Source organism: Ixodes scapularis, unplaced genomic scaffold (genome assembly GCF_016920785.2).
Source record: "Ixodes scapularis isolate PalLabHiFi unplaced genomic scaffold, ASM1692078v2 PGA_scaffold10__122_contigs__length_95168666, whole genome shotgun sequence".
Taxonomy (NCBI): Eukaryota; Metazoa; Arthropoda; class Arachnida; order Ixodida; family Ixodidae; genus Ixodes; species Ixodes scapularis.
Genome location: NW_024609836.1, coordinates 92,039,869 through 92,064,631, shown reverse-complemented (window position 1 = coordinate 92,064,631; position 24,763 = coordinate 92,039,869). Strand labels below are relative to the sequence as shown.

The following is a 24,763-nucleotide window of genomic DNA, read 5'->3' as shown; positions in this document are numbered from 1 at the left end:
GTCACGCTGTATACATACCCGCTGATTGGTTTTCTAAGTGCATCGGATTGCAGTATCATAGCCTCCTCTATACTGACAAAGCCTGGCAGATCGCCACGAGACGCGGCCGCCGAAATGGAAAAGGTGGAGCGGCAGACAACGGATGAGAGGAGAGTCATGTAACGGGCGCCCCCTGCGGCGAGACGCCGAAACACATTTCTCCCGAGCGATGGAATGTCCGTTCGTGCTCCTCGCGTTACCGCTTCTTTTCTCGTCTGGTTTGAAAACCATGTTTCGGGTCCTCGCCGCTGCAGAAGCTGTGCGCTGAATACCAGAAATGCTCTCTGCTACCAGATCCTCGCACTCCAAATCTGCGACTGGGCACTCCATGGCTCCGCCCTCAAGCTGCCTGGCTTTGTGAGTACAGATGAGGCTGTGGCAGTACGCACTCAGAAATTGCTGGGAGCGTACGGTCAACGCCTCCTGTATACCCTATATATGCCTGTCGGACGGAGGAAAATATAATGAGGACCGTCGTTCGAGAAGTTGCGCGTCGCCGCCGTTGCTTCAGGGCGGGGGCGCCACCTTCGTTGGAGCAGGGTAAAGAGCCTAGATTGAAGAGAGCGTCCACCTATAACTATAAGGAGCGTTTGCAGTTTAATGGCGTACACGTTGTGTGGCAATCAGTTGCAAGTGCGCATGCGCTGCGTTTTCGCGTGGCGAAGAGGAAAGCAGGAGGAAAAGCGGACACATTTGCAGACGATCAACGCTTCGTCACCTTTTCGCAGCTCGTATGCGGAAAGCAAGTCGTCTGCTTGTTGCGCAAGAGTTGTGGTGACGTCAGAATGCCGAGCTCTGACTGGTTCTGAATGAAGGATAGTGGGTAGACCTCAAAGCAAGCTGCCTTGAGGTCTACCCATTATCTTTCAATCAGAACCAATAGGCGTTTGGCGTCTGTCTGACGTCACCACAATCCGCGCAAAAAAATGCAGACGCACTTGCGGTTCGCATTGCAAGCGCGGCCCATATACCACGTGAACCCCATCGAGATGTAGGAGCCTCTGCTTAATACAGGCTCTCAGGAGGCCAATGCCGGGGCTTTGCGCGGGACGCATCATCTGCTCGTGCCCTAGAGAGCCTGCATCCCAGAGCTTCAAACTGCTCGATCGGGGACACGTGGTTTTTGGGGCGCATTTGCATTACGAGCTGCGAGGTGGTGACGAAAAGCGTCTGCAAATGCCTCCGCCTTTCCTTCTGCCTTCCTCCTCGCCACGCGAAAAAGCAGCGCATGCGCACTTTCGACCAATCTCTCCAGGAGGCGTCCGCCATTAAATCGCAAACGCTCCCCGTGGTTTCAGATTAATCCTCTCTTCACTCGGCCCCCAACGCAGGCTGCGCCATCTTGCGGTGCACACGGGCGCTAGAAGAAGAAGAAGAGGAGGGGGAATGATTGGGAGGGTGGTAAGAAGGACTACAGTGTACTAATAGAATACGGGGTAGTGTTGGGACCGGAGCGGCTCGGGTAAGGCGTGTAGTGCAGATCGCAAGAGGTGTCGACACTGACGGATCGGCAGTAGGGTCAGTATGATGGTAGTTGTGCGCGCGCCCCGCGTGCACGCGCAAAACTACTGCAGCGGCTTTCTGCTGCCCTATCGACTGCAGCGCCGCGATTGGTGTCTACACACGCAGCCTCACAAGCTTCCATTGCCGAGTCGCCCCCGTATTCTAGTACACTGCAGCACGACCGTCCCGGGGATCGCTTCCGACGTCCATAGGGTACACAGAAGGCTAGGGCACGGTTTGCACCGAAACTACAGACCTTTCCAAAAATCGCCTTCTTCGCGGCGCCATTTTTGTCTTCTGGGCTGCCTTCTGAGCATGTGCTGTAGCTTTGTGATGCGGTATACCAGACGCTAGGTGTGCGTCCAGAGATCTGTGACTCGGCATTTTTCGCGAAAGTGCTATAGGTTAAGATAGCGTGGCTTATTATGTTCACGTTATCCGCTTCGTGATAGGTTTTTCGGCGTTCTTATCGGCTAATGCCACAATCTGATTAACTGCTGATTGATAATAAAGTTCTTGGAATTCGCCACGCCCTGCGTTTCTTAATCTGTCAGTTACTACACGATCAGAATCGCATTAAAGACTGCAGCGATGTGCAGATCTGAAAACGTTCTTCTTACCCTTGGAAGGTAGATCGGTAGGCTCTCTCGGAGGGGTGGGCTGCTGGTCGACAACTTTTTCTTTCTTGTTTTCGCCGAAAGTCTTTTATACAAATTGCATGTTTTACGATTGCCAGAAGTCTCAAAAAGCTGGGGTTATTTTTATTTCTTTCGAAAATCGTAAAATGAACTGTTGCCCCCCCCCCCCCCCCCAAAAAAAAAAAAAAAAGGTGTTTTCGAAAAACAAGGGCCTGATGATGTTAGCGTTACAGCTCAAGAAGGTACGGCGAGGGTAAGACGTACGGGGGGAAGGAAGCAGACGGAATGCCGGAGAAGAGAGGAGGAAATATCCTTCTCTCTTCAGCGTTCCGTCTGCTTCCTCCTCCCCGGCCCGTCTTAACCTCGACCTGCCTTCTTAAGTTGCAACGGACTATAAATGAGCTACGTTTAGAATATCCGCACTCTGTTCTCCGATATTGTTGTGGGCGCCTCCATCTTGGTGCTTGGTGCAGGGCAGACGCTACTGCCGATCGTCATAACTCAAAAGTGCGGCCTCCTCGGCATTCGATTGGGTGTTAGGAAGCTCATGTAATATTGGTTTGCCCTGTCGCGAACCATTTAAACATTTTTGGAGGACGGAACAGCGGTTCCTGGGATTTCAGATAAAGCTTCAGATAACTGACACTTATCATTTTAAGCCCCAAGATGGATAAGGGTCGTTACTCTGAAGCGTAGCTTATTTAGTGGCTCTAGTTTGCACCGTTCCTTTATGGTCATCACTCGTCGGGTGAGTCCACAACGATCACTCTTTGTGGCGGTGCAATCGAGTGACTATTGTTGAACGATCTCCAGCAGCGAGCATACACCGTTTTATCGGTTTTATCATGAGTGCAACAAGCGCGAGCTTAACACCTTGAACGGAGCTTTCACTGCACGCTTTTGTAGCTTATAAAGTGCCTTTAGGTGCGCACATAAAGACACACTAGTAGCTTGAACTCACTCAGTCCCTCAGTTTCATTCCCTGTCTTTCTGGCCATTAAATCGCATTCTGAGCTTATCAGCTAGAACCTCGCAAGCGGTTCTAACTTATTATTTAAAAAAAACAAAAAAAAAATATATATATATATATATATATATATACTTCTTGGGGCAGGCCGTTTACAGACCTTTTACGGAAGTATGTCATGCTTATACTGTATCTGCAAGTAAACTAAACAAAAAAAACTAACTTTTTGCATTTTCATTTAACCTTTGCGAGCCTCCGTAAAGGGAGGTGACTTGAACAGTAACGTGCCGATGTCGGTGTAGTTTTTAGCAATCTCAACAAGACTTTGCACAACCGCTGACCGAGAAAAGAAACTGCCAGCAGTAAATTATAGTGCGTAGGTTGTGTTTGTACACCTTAGAAAAATACATCTTCTTTATTGCGAGAAAATTGAGCACTTGGGTGTTCTTCAGACATATTCTAACAATGTATGATTCCCTCTTGACTTAGCTTTTGTGCTTACACGTTTTCACATGGGACATCGGACGCTATCCTCGCTCCGTCAGATGGGGGGCCTTTTCGGCACTGTGGCCGCACCAGTATTCGAGCGTGGCGCTGCTAGCTGTTCTCTGTTGGCGTATACAAGAGAAGGACGAGACCAACGATTGGCTACAAGAGGAGGCTAGAAGGCAAACAATACACCCTTTTCAAAACCCCGTCAAGCAACGCTGGCGGTATCATCTCTTGGGCACTAAGCGAGTGACTGAATCAGAGTCCTCGCCGAATTCTCACGCAGCACTCGTGTCAAATACATGATCAGAATACATGCCCAAACAATGGCCGACTCGGGTAGTTGGCGCAGCAACTACAAAAAAAAAAAAAAAAAAAAAAAAAAACTGGTTAGGTGGCGCAAGTTGAAGCCCGATTCAAAGGGTTCACCCTCATCCATTCATCTATCTATCCATCGGTCTATTAGTTACAAGAGAAGGCTCTCAGTCCATAGCGAAGTCTTTGCTGTCACGGCAGCGCGGGCTTGCGTCACTGGGTGGTCCTGGAGGCTATGGTACTGGTGATCCACTGGTTGTAGTTGTTCACCTTGGTGTAGTAGCCGTACCTGCCGGGCACTCCGCACTTGCCCATGTGGGACCAGCTCACGATGCCCACCAGGAACCAGGTGTCTCCGAGCTGCGCCACGAAGGGCCCGCCGCTGTCGCCTTCGCAGGTGTCCGGCACCGTCGGCTGGTTGTCGTACCCCGCGCAAAACATGTTGTCCGTGATCTGCCGGAGAAGTTATTGAAAGCCTCAAGTGGGTGCATGCTGTAGGTAAGCGGTCTTCAAACTTTCGAATCATACCGCTTTCAAATAAGTCGTAGTTCTTCCCTCCAATTAAAGGAGTACATACAAACAAGCAAAGAATGTTATATATTTTGTATGCACTAAAAACAAAATTCGGAAACTTTTTAGCAAAAACAAAAACAACAATTAGAATGTGCTCTTTAAAAAAAACATAATCATATTTGTTCGAAAGTTTCGTGACTCGACAACTTACCGTAGAGAAATGATTAGAGGCTGGCAGCTTACATAGTTTGTGAAGCTTCTAAATGTGGTTTGTATCATGAGAAGGAAGACCGGCGTTGGGCTCCAACGGTCATACAGTCTGTTGTCGCTGACATCTTAAGAGACATAGGGCGCGGAGAGTCCCCGGCATGACGTAGTCGCCCCGCTCTCAATAAGATTGCGGTATTCGCCAATAAGAACGCCTAAAAAACAAATCCCGAAGCAAGAATCGTGATTTTAGTAAGTCACGCCCTCTGTTTCTGAAGCTGTCCGAGGCTGGGTTTCCATGACTGCGATTGTAGCGCAAAGACTCGAGCAGGGACCAATCACACGCACACTGTCTCCCTACTTTTTTCTCTTCTACTCAATCTAAATAGTCAAATCTCGATTGATGCGCTACGGTCGCATCCGTCTAAACGCAGCTAGTGACTGTAAGTGGCAAGAAGGGTTGGCGTCATTTTGCAGCTGAAACCGCGTGATCATTAAGGTTCGATATTAAAGAATTTTCGTAAATCCTTCTGATAACTCCGACAACGATGCATGATGGCAGTACGATAGAACGTGCAAAGGTTCTAGCGGAATATCCGGTAATCCTATCGCAGTCATCCGGACGATCTACGAAAACCCCCCAGTGTTCGCTCTGCTCAATAGGGAGTTTAAGCAGAGCGATACCGCAGGCTACAGCGGTCAGCTTCTGGGGACTCCTATATACGTACCTTTTTTTTGATAGCGGCGCTGGCAGCGTCCAGACAGACTTGCTTCTTGAGGATGGGCAATCGGACCTCCTGCAAGTTCTCTGGCCGGGGTCCCTTAATGTTGACGCGGCCCCAGCCGCTGGCCAATCCGAGCACGGACTTGTTCGCCTTGAACACCACCTCCTCAATGAACTGGTCGTCTCCTAGGCAGATGGGAGTCACGTAGGGACTGTACTGGACCGCCGCCCGAAGCTCCAGCAGCGCGATGTCGTTGTCCAGCGTCTTGTTGTTGTAATCCGAATGTTTAATCAGCTTCCTGTTAAATCGAACGCATGTGGAAGTGAGATGAAGCAGAGTACACATGGCTTGCAGTGACCTTCATATCAGCTGCCATTGTGGTGACGTTGCTGCTTAGCACGTATATTTTGCACCACCAAATTCGCTTTTCTCGGCAAGGACAAGTAAGAATGACCATCTGTAGGGTGCGATGACGCCACTTGCAAGTACTCTATGTAGTCCCGGTTCAGGTCCGCTAAAAGAAAATCACGGGAGTCATGTGAGAAATGCCCGTGTGTTTAGCACAGTGGAAGAAACATTTAGGTGATGACTCTTTGTCCGACGCGGCGACCACATTATGTTCGGTGCACCGAGCGCTGCACTCGCACGGGTATAGATGGCGCCCAAGTATCGGCTCCCTCCCAAACTGACTGCTCCGGTTGTTTCTCCCAGCGGTGGTCCCGCATTCCCTCGCTCACCGCTTTTGGTCGTACCTCACCGCCGCCACGCCGCCACCAAGTCGTCAGAGCCAGTAAATCTGCGTTTTCTTCCTTCTACTTCTTCTTCGGGTTAAGGCTCACCCTCGTGCACGATTGTGTCATCTGTGATCGACACAGCACCAAAGCAAAACACGAGGCCAGCCACTGGCCGCACACCACCACCGCACCACCACACTGCGCAAAAGGCAAGCACGCTACGCCGCCGACACCGTGGCCGCCGAGAAGGGACCTCACACCTCAGCAAACTCCGCGGCAGCGCGGAACTAACTACTCCTGGTTCGAGGCTAGCTCAGAACACGATCTGGTCGCTCGCTCCCCACGGGAAGAGCGGCCAGAGTCATCACCTAAATGTGTTGCTTCCACCGAGGTTTATAGTAACTGACAGGATAAAAAAGCAGAGTGTCCCTTTCTGACGCCTCCAGCATTCGCTCCGTCGCCCTCCGTCATGCCATAGCGGCCTCCTATATACTGACGGGGCATGGCAGATCGCCACGAGAAGCGGCGATCTGCCATGCTCACGCCATGAGAACAAGTGTGTTTCGGGTCCTCGCCGCTGCAAAAGCTGTGCACTGACGTCCAGGTTCCCCGAGAAGTGGCTCTTTGATGGTCTGTGGTACCAGATCCTCGCGCTCCAAATCTGCGACCGGGCACTCAGTTTTTTTCTTTTTTTTTTTTGTCTTTTTTTTTGTCTTTTTTTTTTGTACTTTATACCTGAAGTGTACAAAGACTGCCTGCCCCCCCCCCCCCCCTTATGTCAAGCCCCACGTGGGTATTTAAGGGATTAATAAATGAAATGGAATGGTTGTCGAACTGTCAGGCTTTGAGAGCGTAGAGGAGGCTATGGCGCTGCTGTGGCTGCTCGTGCATGATTTAGGCTCACGAGAAGCCGAAGTGTTATCGAAGGTGAGAAGCTGGAGCTGGGATAACTGAAGGACCTCCCTGCCATTTTCGTTCTGTCAGTGATTATAGTTTCTTCAGAAAACACGGATAGCCTATCGGTGCAATCTTCGAAAGAGTTCGAATTAGAGACAAGGCAATAAAAAAAGAAGCGAAATGCCCCGAACATGTAGGCTCAAGTTTCTCGCAGAGAACTCGTTTAGACGATCACTGCGAATCTTCGAAGGAAGCTCGGCAAATGACAGACTCAAAAACACATTTTCACTTTAAAAAAGAAAAGCAGAAAAACGCATGCCGTCTCACATGCTCACGTCCTGCGCAGCGTTACAACACGCAGGTTTCAGTTTTAGCTCCCAAAACGTTATTTTTTACCCTTGCCCGGCCTAGCTCTCCCTGCAGGTAGCAGCGATTGGCTCTCCGAGTGCGCAGCGGAAAATTAAATGTACAGTGCTAATCACACTTGTCTATAACGCGCGAGCGTGCGGCTTTCTCCGGGGAGCGCTAGGCTGGTGGCATTCGCGAAAACTAAGCTAGTCACGTGGAGCAACATGGAACGGCCCGCTCGAGGGGTGTCCTGCCCACTCTATCAGCTTGATAAGCGATAAAAGTAAAGTGCTTTATCATATATTTTCGTTTTTTGATGACATCGTTGATACGCATTCATGCTTTAGTTTTTTTATGGTTCGAGAATGATGTTTGTAAAAAGCGTGCGGGCAGCCTTCCGCGTTCGCCGCCAGCTGATAGAGTGGGCCTGACACCCCTCGAGCGGGCCGTTCCATGTTGCGCCACGTGACTAGCCTATAGTTTCCGCGAATGCCACCAGTCGAGCGCTCCCCGGAGAAAGCCGCACGCTCGCGCGTTATAGACAAGTGTGATTAGCACTGTACATACACTTGTAAAGTTAGAGGACCACCATTTATGAGAAATCTTCATGGTGGGCAAGGTTTATTAAATAATAAATGATGCTCTAGCTGTGATGGAGCACACTTTGTGCCTCCTGCCCGGACCAGGCGAATTTTTCAGCAACGATCGAGACGGTTAACGTTATCTCCCGAACAAACGGCCCCCCCCCCCCCTTCCCCCGAAAGATTCCCCACCTCATATTTTTTCTCTTATCTCTTCTCTTCGCCATGAATGGGTGTTCATTAGATATTTTACGCTAAAAGGCGCAAGTCGCGCTCCATCTCGGGTGGAGGCATCGTTTATTATTTCATTAATCCTTAGGATGTACCGCTACTTGCCTGACGGAGAGCGTGATCTCGTGATCTCCCTCGTTGACGAGGCTGTGCTTGCCTAAGATCACGCGTACGTTATGGCGTCCGTAGATCTCGAAGCAGTGGGCCGCCGTGAGCACCCAGCGGTGGCTGATGAGGCTCCCGCCGCAGAACGCTTCGTTCGAGTCTGACTCGCGGAGAAGCACCTGAGGATGGTAAGGAAGGCGAATAACGCCTAAAGCTGCTGTTGACTGAAATACTGAAAATATACATCTGATTCCAATTAGACACTTGCTGAGTGTCATCGAAACCACTGAATCAGAAATTTTTAGGAAGAGTTTGAGCGCGTGAGAGGCGCAGTAATGCGTAAAGGTTACCGCTCGCGCAGCAGGTGCAAGGCTGCCGGAGCGATAAGGCTCCCGTGCGATTTTTTCCGTCTCTTATCAGAGCCCCATCCTCGTACCTGTCGCACAAGTGTTACTTTTAGCGCACAACGTACGCTATCCAAGCGCTCAATGTGTTTGTATAAATTACCGATCTGGTGGTTTTCGATGACTTTCGTCCTCTTGTGTGTTTCTTTCGTTTTAATTCAATGCATATGTCTATCTTCACTAATTAAAACGTTGGTTAACAAATGTTACCTAATTAGTCGACTGATCGTTACGATTAGCTTCCTATACTATGTCCCCCTGGCCATATAACTCACCTGCACAAACCGCATAAATGCAACTTTCATGGTCCTTTTTTTTTTTTCTTATAACAAGTATGTTAATTTTAGAAAGAGACATTGTGTATATGTGATAAAGTTTTGGGGGCAAGGTGCAGGCCTTATCTCTGAGGAGATATACTGCGTGCACAGAAAGAGCTGAACGCAATATGTGGCGAGCTCGACTTACCTGCCACGGGTGAGCGCCAACTCTGGCGTCGCTGCCTCGAACAATTTTGGAGCCTTGATTGTTGGCCGCGTCACCGGGTTGTGCGAGGAGAGGCTTCCCGCACGGACCTTGGGAAAGGGGGCAGAGTAAACTGTAAAGGAATTTCTAGATGCTATAGTTACTTTAAGGTTTTTAGAAACGCCATGCGTAACATGTTTCGAGCACTTTATCATTGCTCTCTAATCAATAAGATCACGTCATTAACCAATAGCCGCAAGAATGAATTCCGAAGCAAGAAGCGAGACGATAACAAGCGACACCTTGCCTTTCTTGAGCTTGCACCGACTAATCAATAACTGCACGGGCGCAGCTGGAGCCACTAAATGAGCTACGCTTAGACTATCGGCGCTTCGTTCCCTGATCTGCTAGTGGGCGCCGCCATCTTGGTGCTTGGAGCAGAGTGGAACCCACGGGCGATCGTCACAATTCAAAAATGCGACTTCCTCAGCTTTAGACACGGCGGTAGGAAGCTCAGGTGATTACGTTTTGCTTCGTCGCGGAACTGTTCTAACATCCCTTCAGGACGGAAAAACGTTTTCTGCAATGTCAGGTAAAGCTTCAGATATGTGACAGCCATGATTTTACGCACCAAGATGACTGAAGTGTCGTTCCTCTGAATCGTAGCTTATTCAGTGGCTCTAGCCGCAGCTATAACTGACCTTCACTCTTTGTTTTAAGGCGAAAGCCTTATATGCTCCAATACGGGAAAAGGCGGCGTCGGCGTTGTACCCGAAAGGTGGCCATAAAAATACGTCATCAAGCACGCGGTGCTCAAGGTTAAAGCGGACGCGCCTCAGAAATAAAACACAAACAACGCAGATGCTTCGTCACGGAACCCGTGAAGCCGGCGGGGCCACTGCGCGTGCGCAGTTGGCGAGCTTAATGTCACTGCCGGAGCAAAACACTTCACCCGCGGGACTCTAATGTCTTTCGCATTCCTACACGTAAGTAATCTTAAGTGTTTTCAACGTGTTCTTTTTTTTTTTTTTGCTTTTATTTCACTCAATTTACTTCTTCATTGTGCAAAAAAAAATATATTTATCTTCCTTTTTGTTTACGTGATTTTTTGCGTGCGGGAGGGCGGAAAGGATAGGTTTTATGACATTTTTGAATGGTCCTTGAACTCTCCGCAAAATCCCTCAAAACTTTCAGACGGAATTCGGACTAGGAAAAAGTTTCAACCGCGCCTTCTCTGCCCACGCCACTGCAAAGAGCTCCCGAAGTTCAGCCGGCACACTGGTCCTAGACTTCTTCCAACAAAATGGCAGGCTGTCAGAACAAAGTGGGCAGCAATGAAGCGGCATGTGGGGTCACACTGCCTCTCAGTCGGTCAAAAGTGGGGCACGTCTTGTCGGCACCTCCGCAAAGCAAGGCCTGTTGTGTACCCTCTTCTCGCTCCGTGATTCGTCGGGATTGGCGGTTTCCTCCTCTCCACTCTCCCTCTCCAGCGTTCGCTCTGCTAAAGTGGAAAGACTGAAGCACTTTGTAGAAGAAGCTTGTCCTGCCTTTTTTTTTTACCTTCATACAACTATATGCCCTTCTCGGTGGCCAAACCGATTGATGAAAATCGAATGATTCGAGTTCGCGCGCTTCGCGGGACAGCATGCACTCTGGTCGGCCCGTTTTCAGGAACGTCACGTCACGTCACCTGGATAACGGGGAGAGCAGAGGGGGGAGGGGCGGGTAGAGGAGGGGGGTTAGAGGATAGGAGGGAGGTTTGAGGCTTAAGTGAGTCACACGCTAGCCATTAGCCGGCTCCCAGATATCCTTATGTGCAATGGGTAAGCCAAGCTGGCAGCCAGCTGGAGCCTAGCGCGTGAATCACTGTAGCGTGTTTAAATAAGCCTCTCTTTCCCCGAAAACCAGGCAATGTGACGTTCGTGAAAACATGCCAACAAGAGCGCCGCAATCCGTTCCTTGCTCGACAAGCTTTTCCGAATACGCGTCCCGGAGCAAACCTTGGTCCAGTCCTTGGATCCTGTCGCTCAGAGCCGAGCCTCCCGTGGTGTTGGCGTCCCGCACGGGCACCGCCTCGTACGTGATGTGAAAGCCTCGACTGCCGTTGGCCCGGTCACAGCGAGCGTCGAACAGCACCGTCGCTTGCCTACCGGAAGTGACGAAACTCTCGTTGGCGTAAGCGTCGCCCGGCGACAGCGTCCCCAGGAGGGCGCCACCTGGCAACGAGTACAACAAAGAACGAATATGTCTACCTCTTTGCTAAAGCGTGGAATGCTTTTAGTGGAACTCCATAAAGTCGGAGTCACTCTGCTCAAACTCTGTACATCATACAAGAGACTGACGTGTTCTCTGCCGACATAATGACAAAATTATCTGTTCAAAGCATGTTCTCCTCGAAAATGTCTGCGGACAGTGTTTGTGTGAACAATGTGACCGTCATACAAGGAGGAAACCCGAATCAGACAGTGTGCGCAGACCGTCTTTTGTATGATGCGTTAGGAGCCTGACCGCGGCTTCATCCCAGATATTTGTAGTACGTCCGTCCGTCCCTCAGTGCATTTACCCGCAATAATTCATCGCGGAAATTGACGTCATGTGGCGTTGCATCCGCTTACCCGGGCCGTCCCCGTCGACGAGGGTGACGGTGTTGTTGGGCGATGCGCACAGGTCCAGGTCTTGTACCTTGAAGCTTATGACGTTCCCGCGCGGGACGTCCACCTTGGCCTCGCAATACGCCTCGAGCGGGTAGAAGGTCGGATAGCTGGGGCTCTTGATCACGCCGGACAACTCGTTGTCTTCCAGGTAACACGCTGTGAAGACAAAAAAAAAGTATTGAAAAATGCTCAAAAAAAAAATACATCTGCATCTTTTATGCCCTAGGTTCGCTAGTATAAAAAACAGAAACAGCCGACACCGCACTCTTAGAAAAAAGGGTCAGTATAGTCCTCCCTAAAGGGAGGAACGCTCATGACACATATGTTCCTTCAGAAAGGGAGAAACTTTCGTCCCTTAAGCAGGGGAGGAAAAGTTCCTCCGTCGACTGCATCTCATTATGGTGTCCACGAATCAAGCAAATCGAGCTCGGTAAGGCTTAACGAGAACACTAAGTCTATTGCACGAAGCGAGAGGAGCAGGAAATAAAAACGTAACACGAGCTTTCCGCGAACTGTATTCATTTCCGAAGTTTCTTTACCCCTGCAGGTAAAGAAACTTACGTTTCAAAAGCATGCAGTCACTCAGTCTTCTCATCGTCAGCACTGCGATGTTCAACGGAGACAACCGGCACTCAGTTCGCGCACTTTATGTCCTACCTTTGCTATTCCTCGAGCCACAATTCCTTCGTCAACCGTTGCGTCAACCGCACATCACGGAGGAGTGAAAATCATTCGCCCACAAAACCAAAAGCCGCTCAAAAAAAAGCAAATCCGAAGCAACCTCTCGGCTTTCCTCAGCACGGTAACACGAAATTATGGCGTAGCCGCGTAGCGTAAAAGGATGTTAAATCGCTTGCCACCAGATGGCAGGGTCAAGCAGAGTAATCGCACGTAGCTAGGCTAGGTGGCGCTAGGTACCGCCCAATTCATGTTTTACAAAAAAATATTTTTATTTCCTTACTTCACAATTGCGCTTCCTTTTCTTCGGAATCTCTAACACATGTAGACACGTTGCGCACACTACAAACATCAGGTCAACATATATTGAACGCATACACAGGCATCGCACATACAAACATCAATAAAACGGCACACTACCCCGATCACTACTAGCGAGCCCTGCGTTTCCGTCTTTTATAGTGGTCGTTTTGAACGTGCGGAATTTTTCGGTGACTCCCTAAGCAAAAAGAAATATTCCGAACATGTTCATTTTTTTCCAGCAATGTCATACATCTGAGGCTATTTTTAATGGCTCAGGGGATGAATCTCTTATTAAAAAGAAGACGCTCAATCATGCCATAATTATTTGAAAGCCAATAAATCGAGCCGCTCCAATGTGGTTCCAAGCCATGAGTTTGTTTTCCCGCATGGCCCTTCGTAGCCAGTATTTATATTGTAGTGTTCGTTTTTCTATTTGTGCTGTTCGCGCAAAGCTGAAATTGCCGTCTTGAATTAATCTCTGTAGAGCGGATATCCACTCAGCTGGAAGTGATGCTTCACGGGCACAGAAATCGCTTTTCGATCAACTTGAATGCAGTCAAAGCCGCGACTTCCGACAACTGTTAAGTGTACGGAGCTGCGCCGTTGCGAGCTCGAAAACTTCTAGCGCTCATCCCAGTTCTACAGGAACCGTAATATATTTAAGCAGTAAAATAAAGGATAGCGTTTTTTTTTTTTTCGATTTTGCCTGTCTTTTTTTTTTTTATGCTAAACTTCCATTATAAATATACGTACTTTCCGTCATACTTTCGTAGTGTTGTCTTTTCCCCAGAGCGCAATCGCTCTCGGGGACCGACAGTCACATTGGCCACTGTACGATAGGAGCTTACCGTTCAGACCAGCGTTCCAACATGACTATCCACACGTCGATCGACTGCACCTAATCCCTCAAGTGGTTTTAAACTCTTTAATGTAAAGCGGAATGTCATCCTGCGACACCCCGGCCCCTCCGATAACGGCCCGACCAGCGGCATCAATGCCCGACAGTTTACGTCATCTCATCTTGTTGTTACACCACTGATACGCGAACACACGGTCACATCGGCGATAATTCCAGTCTTCTGTTCACAACCCACAACACTGCCATCACGATGTCGCTGACACGAAGAAATACAGAACCACGTTGACGATGTTGCTGACACGCAGAAGAATCACGTTGAACGCCGGTTGGCACTCGGCACGGGACAACGGAACCGAACTCAGCACGGAAGGCACCCAGGCAGCCGGCAGGAAAACCTGCCTTCCTTGGACGCAGTTCCCGCGATTTCCATAACGTCGAAAACGTCGACACAGTTCCTCGTGGTTTCGCTGCTGTAGTTCCACGTGTGTCCCGCAAATTGGAGACGGCCGTCTTACCCAGTGTATGTAGCACTGCTGGCACTGCTCCGGAACTTCGCTGTTTCTAGCGGCTTCGTTAGCTCATTTGATAAAATTAGTGGTAAAAACGTCAATGAAACCAAAATGTTCTGCACGTTTGGACTAGAAGACGGAATTACAGGCGGCCTTCGCTGCCGCTGAAGCTCAATCAACTCATCATTACTTTATTAAACAACGTGCGCGATGTGCTCGAAAAACGAAACCGAAAGAAGATGGGTCGGGAGGGCGAAAGCTTTCTCCGGTCTGCCTGGAGGAGGAAAACGTCTCAGAGAATAATAAGGACTTTAATTTTCCTTTCTTCGGTCTGGGTTTGTTTATGTGTGTTTTGGTAAACAAAAATAAAAAAAAAACTTTACAAAAAAAAAAAAAAAAAAAAAAACCACTTTCCTGGGGATCGAATTGTTGACCACTTGGTCAGTAGCGCGATGTTCTACCCCTGCGCCAACTGAACAAGGAGGAACTCGCCCTCTTCCTTTCATCTGAACTGCCGTTCCTCCCTTCTCTGGGCAACTTGTCCGCAACAAGGAGGAACAGTCGCTTTTGCTACCTTTCTCCTCCCTTTTTTCTTAGAGTGCGACTATATATATATATATATCACCTAAAAGATATAGCCTGCTCATGATGTCATCGTTAGTGAGTCTCCTACCCGCCTCATTCGGCAAAAACGTTGAATCCCGACGGGAACATAGACGCATCTACACACTCTTAGAAAAAAAGGGGACCAAAAGGAGGTAAGAGACCCCCTTTACCATCCTCCTCCCGGCCAGGGGGGAAGCGCTCCGCTTGTTACCTCCTCAGGCGCAGCGGACACTAGCGCACTCTATTAAGAACGCGTTGCTACAAGGTGAAGTTCGCCGCGAGGGAGCAGCAACGAGGTAAATATTACCTCCCAGAGGGTGCACCCCCGTTTGGGTGCTGCGATTGACTGCGGAAAAGCGCAAACGAGTTCGCTAATTGGTCTCCTCGTATGACACGTCATTCTTCGCGCATGCGTGGGCGGGCGCCTGCCCGGTGCCGAGCCCGTTCCCCGCCGACGCTCTCCTCCGGTCATAACGGTCTTTCTTCTCAAACGTTCGGCGGAGGCGTCCCAGCGCAGGAACGTTCTTCATTGTTCTGTTCGGCTCAGTCTCTTCTTACGAAGTCACCGAGAGCGCTGCATTGACTTCAGCTGAATTTCTAAGTCGTGTGCACCGTATGCAGGTAGGAATATGTTCTGCCCGGGGCGACACTTTGCTTCGGTTATGACGGCCCCGGGAAGGAGACCCCCGGCTTCCCTAGACAAAGGGGTGGCGGACATGTTTTCACGTTTGAAGGCGTCGAGCGGTCGGTAAAATTAGTGTGTGGCGAGAACGCAGACACGGTTAAGACCATCGAAGTTCATAAAGAGCAAGAACTAGAATGACTGTCGCTTGGACTAGCGGACATTTAGAAGATTGACATACGCTAACCAGTGGCGTAGCCAGGAGCTTTTCCCGGTGTATGTGTGTGCGGGTGGAGGAAGGGGAGAGAGCGGCGGCCCGGCGAGGCCTGGAGCCGGGCGACAAGATGCCTTGTGAATCGGGGGTCGCCTACGTTTAAGGCGCGTTCACACCGGCGATGCGATCTAGTCGCGCGATCAATTTCATCGCAAAAGCGACCATCGCGGACAAAAAGCGACGCGATTTGAGCATTCGCTTGCTGACCCGACTTTGTGCGATGCGATTTAGTCGCGGAGCGGCTGAGCCAATCAACGGCGTTCAGAGCGATGAATTTTCGAGAAAAGACTCGCCGACGAAGGCGTTGGACTCGCTCATCGCGCACGCCAGTGGACCGTCTAATTCTTTTGCGATGCGATCTAGCCGCATCGCTTGGCTGCTTACATCGCCGGTGTGAATGTACTTTTAGAGCAGGAGGAGGTAGGTGGTTTTCACTTTATGTGGCCGTTGGTGTGTCGCGTTCGACGTTAAATTGAGGATATGATAAAATATTTGCATATCTCATAAGATTGTTGTTGTTATTTCTTTCGCAGAGAAGGAGCCGATCAGGCATTCATTGGCGGCACCGGCCAACTGGCGTGATTAATTCTCAACGTCGTTGATATTTGTAAGAGTCAGTGTTAAACCCCGACTTTTAGAATCAGTGTTTTTTTTTTAAATTTAACGAGGTTCAATAAACATTTCTGTAAATCTATAATTAATCTTAATTAATCTCTAATAAGGTGGTGAACTGGGCCAGTTCGTTGATGTTATACATGATGGGGAAAACAGCTCATAAAGCACGGACTACGAAGAACAAACACGACAGGATAGCACTGTCCTTTCGTGTTTGTTCTTCGTAGTCCACGTTTTTTGAGCTGTTTTCTTCATCGTGTACATTTAACCCCAAAGTGGATCATAGTTCCCTCCATAAGGAGAAAAGTTGAAACTAGGGATGTGTACTATTGCCCCGTGAATGGGGCAACTGTCCTCTCTATATGGAGCGAAAACCAGCCCCCCAGTGCAGGTGCCGTTGCCTCCAAGAAGAGGTAAAAGCAGCCCCCTCATATATGTCGTCTTCCCTCTCAAGAGGGTTGAAGTTTCCCCCTAAAGGAAGTAAAAGCTGACTTTGAAAGGATGCACTTTTAACCCCAAAAGGAACTAAGGTTCCCTCCAAAAAGAGTGTAGGTGCACTCCGTTCACCTGTACGCTGACAAGGCAGGGAAAGCTGCCACAACACCCGCCATCCCGCTAGCTTACGGTGCACGGAAATGATCCGTGGAATTCAGCAGACAAAGCAAGCGCTGCGCATGCTCAGTAGCAGCGTCTACCTCCACTACGAGATCCAGAGGCAAAGGAACCGATCTACGAAAGCTCCCTTTTAAAACGGGTCTTTTAAGCGGTGTAAAAGTCAAAAACAAATTACCACGGAGAGCTTTTTCCTGAAAAAACACGATGAAAGGCAATGGAAAGAGGCAGAGCCTACTCCGCGTTGTCTTCTTGATCATTATTTTTCCCTTATTTTATGTGCCTTCCACGGTTTTCAAGTTGTCCTACTGACAGGTCATATAAAAAATCGTTGTTTTTTTTCGGTTATACTCCTTTTCACGATGTTTTCTATTTTGTTGAACTTGTTATCTTTATGCTGCTGAATTGCCTGCTCATATTGCTCCCGTTCATTTATTATGTTCATATTTTTTTAGATAACGAGTAAATAAAGTAATCCATTACCAGGAATGGGCAGTATTTCAAATACAAATATTTGAAATACGTATTTCAAATACTTTGTGTATTTTGGATTTGTATTTAATTACAAATTGGGTAATGTATTTGACGTATGTATTTAAATACTAAAACATGGGTATTTCAAATACAATTGTAATCAAATACAATTTTGTGGGCGAAAATACATCCCTCGAATTTATTGTCACTGTCCAGAGCAAGAAGAAAACTATGTTCTGCGCCGAATGCAGTGTCTCTCAATCAAGCACAAGCGTTTAGTGACTTTGTGATTACGGTGCTAGTCCAGGGCAAGAATAGTGACGAAATCGACGTTCACACGCAGACTGGCTAAATAAGTGCCTGTGACAACTTGTGATGATTTCCTGCCTGATTTCCATCCATATTTTTGCCTCGAACAATCTAAATGCGCGGGCCGTCTAGATTTTCGTAAGTAATGCGAGTTGTAACAATAAAAAATTCTCTAGCTAGTGCTGCGCGTCTTGGTCGTCTCGGTTCTTTGTTGGTCTATACCAAAATGTAACCGACACAAAAAACTGCTTGAAGCTCTGTACTTTTTTCACGTATTACGTCCAAGCTGATTACATTTTTTTTTTTGTGATTATATTTCTATTACGTTACTAGAGCCTCCCACACTAACTCCCGAGCGTGCGATGAAAAATTAAAATGAGATACCCAGAAACCCGTTGCCGGTGCCCTGAAGTCGCTGACGCAACTTTTAAGGAATGTATTTGGAAAAGTATTTGGAGGAGACCAAATACATTTGTTTGTATTTGTATCTTGTAATTAAATGCTTTTTTTGGAAATGTAATTAGATTTGTAATTAAATACATTTGTGACAAAGTATTTTGTATTTGTATTTCGATGCATATTTGCATGTATTTTGCCCATCCCTCTCCATTACGAATATTTGTTAACGAAATTGCATTACAAATTACTGCCGCAAAGAAGTAATGCTGCAATTACAAAATTACTTGAAAAGGTAACGGATTACTTCCCAAGTCTGCCAGGTTGTAACACATCTCCCGTGATGCACCACGCTCTCCGATGGCTGACAGGTGGAAACGTGTATGCTGACTGGTATTCCAAGGGCATCATTTCGAATTATGCCACTCGGGGACTTCTCAAAGTATCTTTCTGGTGGCTTCTTGAGCTCCATATGACGCCAAAGGAGCAACTTGCAGCGTGAACCCGTGCAGAAGGACGACGTCTTCATCCGCTCTGTGGTCTCGGTCTTCCATTGGGCGCGTTCAGTAGCGCCTCCCTTGCCTCCGAACGGAGTCACTCGAGTGGGAGTCATCGGAGCGCCTACTGAACGGCAAAAAACCCGCGGCTCCAAACCTGCTTCTACGCAATTTCCGCTTCCTGCCCTGTGCCAGACGGTCTCCGAATAAACTGGAAGCAGACGATGGCGAGCACGATCGCTTTTATTCGATGCCGGTATTAAAGAAGTCTCGAAGAAAAAGCGGGTGACTGTACGCATCAGCGCTACTGTTCGAAGCGATGCAACGCGATCGAGCCCTTCGCTTGGCGGTGCAAAGGCTTTTTTTTTCACTGGTGTGTGTGTCTAAAAGCTATTTAGAACGAATGCAGTTCTTAAATGTCAACTTATTTTTTTTTTCTTTTGACAGAAAACCTGCGCGCCCCCTGAAAGCCGACCAAAAAACGTCGTCAGCACACGCAAAATATAGAGCTCGGCGAATCTACGCCGCCGGTTGCGATACTTTTATACGGCCGTACGTTTGTTTTGCCCTTCGTAACGAACTTCCTATAAAATGTATTCGTATACACACGGGAAGTTTGGCCGCACTCGGCGATCAAGGTTTTGTTGGCCGAAGCGAGCCTCAGCGAACGTGCACCCCGGTTTAGCTACGCAAACAAAACATGAATCGGTATGAGTGTACAACCGGCTTCCAAAGTCGCGTTCATACCCTGTCTTGCTCTGTTGAGCGCGAACAGGACTTTCGTCAATATTACCGAGTTTCCGTGCAACGGCGATCAAGACACGGCATCAAATGAACATTTACGTTGTTTATTAACATATTCCAACCCAACGAAATACGGTCCAATGCATTTGCTGAAAGAGCCTTACCTCAAAAAGAAATTCAAACGCGTTATTCGTCTTACCTTGAGCACTTTTCATTAACAAAAGCGAGCAAACCTCACATTCGCGACAGAACCGAAGCAGCTTATCCCGCCATTTTGTTTGTTATTTTCTCTCTTAGCGCCGGAAATCGTCACCAGTTAGGAAATGACGTCAACTTTAGCTCCTTTGACTCTACGTGCACCGTCTCCAGACTCGGTGCTTCGGAGCTTGACTCCGAAGCCCCGGAGTTACGTGCACCGGAAGTGACTTTTGACCGTTCAGTGGAAGGAGTCAGTAACTCCTTGACTCCGGGGCCGCTACTGAACGCGCCCATGGTCTCCACGAGCACCGACGCCGAACAAATTAAACACGTTTTCGAAATGTCCACGCTCTTTCCGGCATGCTGCTTATCATTTCTAAATTCAAAACAGCTGTTGAGAAACAGCAAATGAAGGTGATGCAAAAACCAGCATTCAAATTTTGCCGCACCCTCCGCTGGGGTGACGTCCTATGTTGTATAACTTGCAAGTCGAGCAGGTAGGCTAAAAAAAAAACACAATAGTTCGCGCACACTTTTTTTGTTTGTTTTGTTTTGCTGGCGGAAATTAACTAGCATTCCTTACTCCCCATCAGACTTCCTGAAACCCTGTAACCCGTCGCGGACAAGCTATATCCCCACCCTCATATTGCCCAATATTACAACATTTGACGTCGCGTTTTCAGTGTCACCCGTAGACCCTTTCACCGTCTCAGACCGAAATTTAATACTTCATAACTTCGCGAAAAAAAAAATGCTCGTACGTCGTGTTTCTTTTTTTTTTTTTTTTTAATCAAATGTATATAATAATGTGTTAAACTAACTATGAGGCGAACCAGTGACTATCAAAACGGACCTTTTCCCAGAAGCGTTCTGCGCACGCGCGAGCGCCCGATGCCAAGCGGAAGAAGTCGGCACGAAAAATCGAGGAAATTCGAAAGGAGGCTGTGGATCAGCGAGTAGAACACGTAATTGCAGCATATATATAATTGTGTTACACAAAAAAAGAAAGTGGACGGAAACACCCGACGTTTGGGTGGACGCCACGGACGCCCCTCTTTAAAGTCGCGTTGGGCACGCGCCGCAGCTCAGAGAGCGAAGAAACTGGTAGTGTAGCTCCCATTAATGATTGGTAGCGCAGGTAGGTCACTTCCTCGATTTTTAGTTTGTGCAGCCACCGTTTGGTGCCGTCGGTATGTGGAAAAGGTCCATTAGCTCGGGTTTAAAGAGAACCTCGCTCACGTCCAACTTTCCTGTCGTGGGGCGGTCTCCCGTAGCAGGCGACGTAAGACACGTTGAAGTCGCCGAAGCCGAAGTTCACGTGGACCTCGTTGCTGGACGACTGCACGATGACGTCGTCACCTTGCGTCGTGTTCTTCAGTCTCGCGAGGAGTCGGACTTTCCCTGCGGGGAGTCGAGATGGGACTTGGGATTCAAGTCGTTCAAAGCAGCGGCCACACACCGCTAATGCATCGTACAGAACAGTCTGTAGACACTGCCTGAAGCATTCACTGTAGGACTGCCACACTGGTCATACAACAAAATTACAGGAGGACACTAAGGGCCGGTTGCACCAACGTCGCTTAGCGCAAAGCGGAGCTTAGCCGGGAACTTAAGCTTAGTTTCGGTTTCGTTCGGTTGCACCAAACTCGCTTATCGCTAAACCTAGCACTAAACTACGCTTAACTTAAGCGCTCAACATTGGGCGCTTTGCTTCTGGTTGTTTCTTAATCCTGGATTAAAAAGATGGCGGCTGGTTTGTCACGGTCGACGCGGTGGACGAAATTGGTTGTGCAAAGTGTTTTAGGCTATATCAGCGTGAAAGTCTCGACAAAATGACTTTCGATTGTGACAAGGATGCAAAATATTGTCGCGTGAAGTGTTTATCGACCCCTGTTTTCAAGTTGGCTCTCCACTTTCAGGGCGTGTTAGCCCTAACCGAGAAACGTACGGAGCTGTGGGGCTCACGTCTGTATTCCCGTTGGTTCTTCTGTCAACGAGCTTATTCGTATGTACTTACTAATTTTCGCATAGCTGTAACGTATTGTTATTTACCACCTTGTTTATTTACACTTGCAGCGCGTATCCTTCGATCTGATCAGCGCGTTGAATAGTGGCGGTACATGATCTCGGCGATCAGCTGATTGTCGACACCTCTGCCGTTTGCATTAGATTGCGGCGCTTTTAAGTAATAAAACAGCGAAAATTCAATTTCTTTCGTTTTCTGAGTTTTGAGACAGTCTTCAGTGAATTTTCCTTATCTCGCGAGTAGAATCTTGGCTTCAGAAAACTGTATCGTTCCATAACTGTAACTTTTTTGGTGATCGCATTTTTTTTTTTTTTATATATACTTTGCTTTATATCTTTCGTTCGTTTCCCGAGAACGAGATACTGTTGTTTCCGAGTTGTGCTCTGTGATGGTGTTTTCCCTTTACTTTTGTCGTTTGTTGTCATTGTGACGATGGTTGAGACTATATACCGGAACACGTTTTCAATAAAATTCAGTTGAAAGTTGCGCCTTGTTGTGTCCTCCGTAACTTTTTTGGTGATCGCGATTTTTTAGGAATATTTTGCTTTATATCTTTCATTCGTGGTGACGACAAATCGTAACGACTACTATGTTAGATTCGTTCATTGCTGTATCGGGGCAAGCTGGGGCAGGTGATGCGAAGAGACGACCGTTCTTATCGGCACGATGTGATGTACTAATGGAAGTTTTTTTTTTGTTTTGAACTCGACAGTGTGAAACTGAAGTCCGTTTGAGGCTGCAGCGGATGTTCAACGACGGTACAGTGCAGTTCTGTCACCTTGCTGATAGCAACGAGTACCGTCGATGCAAGGACTCTTGACCTGACCTCTCGACGACTTCTATTCGAAGATTTCCGGGCATTTTCGCAGCTGCCGTGGCGAGTTCGTCACTGTTTTGAACTTCATCGGTCTCAGGCTTGACTTGGTTTTAGTAGTCATCTTACCTGCCTACTTATATCCATGATGTTTTGTCTTCAGCGATGTAGCGAGTAGAGTGTCCTTCTCGCGTTCGGTGAGATTTGGGGCCCCCGATGGCTCCTTCGCCTCAAAATGTGAGCACGAAAACTACTACCACTGTCAAAATATCCTGTTATCAACCGATATTAAACACACAATCAAAGATGTAAAGAGCATTCGTGTTTATTTGAAGCTTTGACTTCTGTTATTGAAAGTTAAACGAAAAAATGATTGAATTTGGAGGCCTTTAATTTGTTACTCACCGAAGAAATACAGCGAAAAGCAGACGCCGACGACGACTACTACGGCAGTTTTTCTTTTTTCTTTTTCTTTTTGTTTACATCGCGTGATTCCTCTCCGCCAATCGTATTCGTCGCTCTGAGCGTTCCCTAGTTTGCTCTGTTTGTCCCTAGATTCCCTACGCAAATCCAGCGTTTAGCTAGGGGCGCGTCTGTAAAGCCGGCTTAACGTTGGTGCAACCGGAATTTAAACCCGTGCTTACCTAAGCTCGGTTTAGGGCGCTAAGCCGGCTTAGGAAAGCGCCGCTTTGGGTTAAGGTAAGCGGCGTTGGTGCAACCGGCCCTAAGACTGCTTACGTGTAGGAATGCGAAAGCATTAAGGCCCGTTCACACTGTTGCGACCTCTTAAACCTGGGTTCCTTAAAACTTCTTAAACCAGAGAACACACTGGCGCCATCTATTGGGAAGCAGTGTAAACTCGGCGGTCCGGCATATTTTTTTTTTTTTTTTTTTTATTTCTCGCGCAATATCCTTTCTTTTTTGGCTCGAAAGACTTTTGTCAATGTTATAAACGAGCCTTTCTATGGGTATTACGCACATTTGTCCTCGGAAATCCCGCAAAACCTTCGCTCTTGTGAAATGCATTTCCAGGGTCACCGCATAGATGGCGCCACAATGCCAGTGTGTTCCCTGATTCTAAAGACATTTAAGAAGTTTTAAGAGATCTCGTCTCTCTCACTCGTACTCGGTCGCAAGAGTGTGAACGGGCCTTTATTGTCCCGCGCGGTCGTCTCACAGTCCAACGCACGAAGCACACAACGAGCACAGATGAAGTCCGAAGCGCCCCTTTTGCACACGGCGCTCCGGCGGTGACATCACGCACCCCCACTGCGCAGGCGCGGCGCCCCCGCCGGCTCCACGGCTTTCGTAACGAAGCATTTGCGTTGCTGTGCTTTTCTTTGTGTTTTATTTCTGAGGCGCGTCTGCCCCGACCTTGAGCGGCGCGTGCTTGATGACGTATTTTTATGGTCATCTTTCGGGGACAACGCCGACGCCTTGTCGCGTGAGGGGACATATAGGGCTTTCGCCTTAAAACTTCTGCAGACATGTTCGAATCGTGTAAAAAGCAAACATGCTCCGAACACGCATGATGTGTATCCGCAGGTAATCCTGTGGTCATATGTCCGCAACGAACACCGTGTTTTTTGTACAATGTACGAGCAGTATCTCTGCGACCATCTCTCGGTTGCGCCAGGCAAATGGTGCATATAATAGAAACAAACAGTTATCGTTTCTTTTCCTTTACCAAAATAAGTTTTTTTTTTATTTATGCGGTGCTTTTATTTTGTTTTCAGGCACGTTTGTGGTAAATCGTAGCGCGATACGTTACCAAGTCTATTTATGCGGTCGCTTTAAAGGCTTCACCCGAATTCGGGAACCCGCTGTATAGTTAGACACGAGGAAGATACATAAAAAGGGGGGACGGACAACGAAGACTCCGTCCCCCCTTTCTATGTATCTTCCTCGTGTCTAATTACCGCTACCAACACGCTCGTTTTGTTCTTAAACCGCTGTATAGATTTCCGTGCGTATGCGTGCGGTTTGCGTGCGCATTTCGTTTCTGCACAAAGCTCGTGCTGTTTAGACTGATAAGACAAACATGATTCTTCAGCTTGTGTTTCTTATTACCATTTGCTTCTCTCTGCACACAATAACGTGGCTCAAAGCTACGAAGATGCATCTTACAAGTAGCGTTGGTGCAGCGGCGGTACCGCAAGTACTTCAAACACCCTGACTATCTGAGTGGCGACATAGAAAGTGGCCAGCCTCACGGCCGCGTGTGGTTTTGAAACGCCGCCACTAGATGGCGAAAGATTCACCGAAGAGTATGTTTACTTGAACACTGGTCACCACTCTGCTTTTCCAGATGGGGAAAACCGAGTGTGTTCTAAACAAACGTGAATATGTTTTACTTGCCCTAATCAATGTGTCAGCGTACCAAAATATGAGCCGCTCGAAATAAATATTTAAATG

The 24,763-nt window shown here is 48.1% G+C and overlaps 1 protein-coding gene across 1 annotated transcript in view; it reads right to left on the bottom strand.

Annotated features, from left to right (window-relative positions):
* Nucleotides 1-4,041: 4,041 nt before the first annotated feature.
* Nucleotides 4,042-24,763, bottom strand: part of LOC8051264 (ovochymase-1) — a 62,144-nt gene continuing 41,422 nt past the window's right edge. Inside the window, exons 6-12 of the mRNA XM_042288632.1 lie at nt 20,748-20,909; nt 11,774-11,968; nt 11,159-11,374; nt 9,162-9,268; nt 8,293-8,471; nt 5,400-5,694; nt 4,042-4,404 (exon numbers count right to left, since the gene is read on the bottom strand). Coding sequence (XP_042144566.1) covers nt 4,165-4,404; nt 5,400-5,694; nt 8,293-8,471; nt 9,162-9,268; nt 11,159-11,374; nt 11,774-11,968; nt 20,748-20,909 — 1,394 coding nt within the window. The 3' untranslated portion in view covers nt 4,042-4,164. The remainder of the gene's footprint in view (nt 4,405-5,399; nt 5,695-8,292; nt 8,472-9,161; nt 9,269-11,158; nt 11,375-11,773; nt 11,969-20,747; nt 20,910-24,763) is intronic.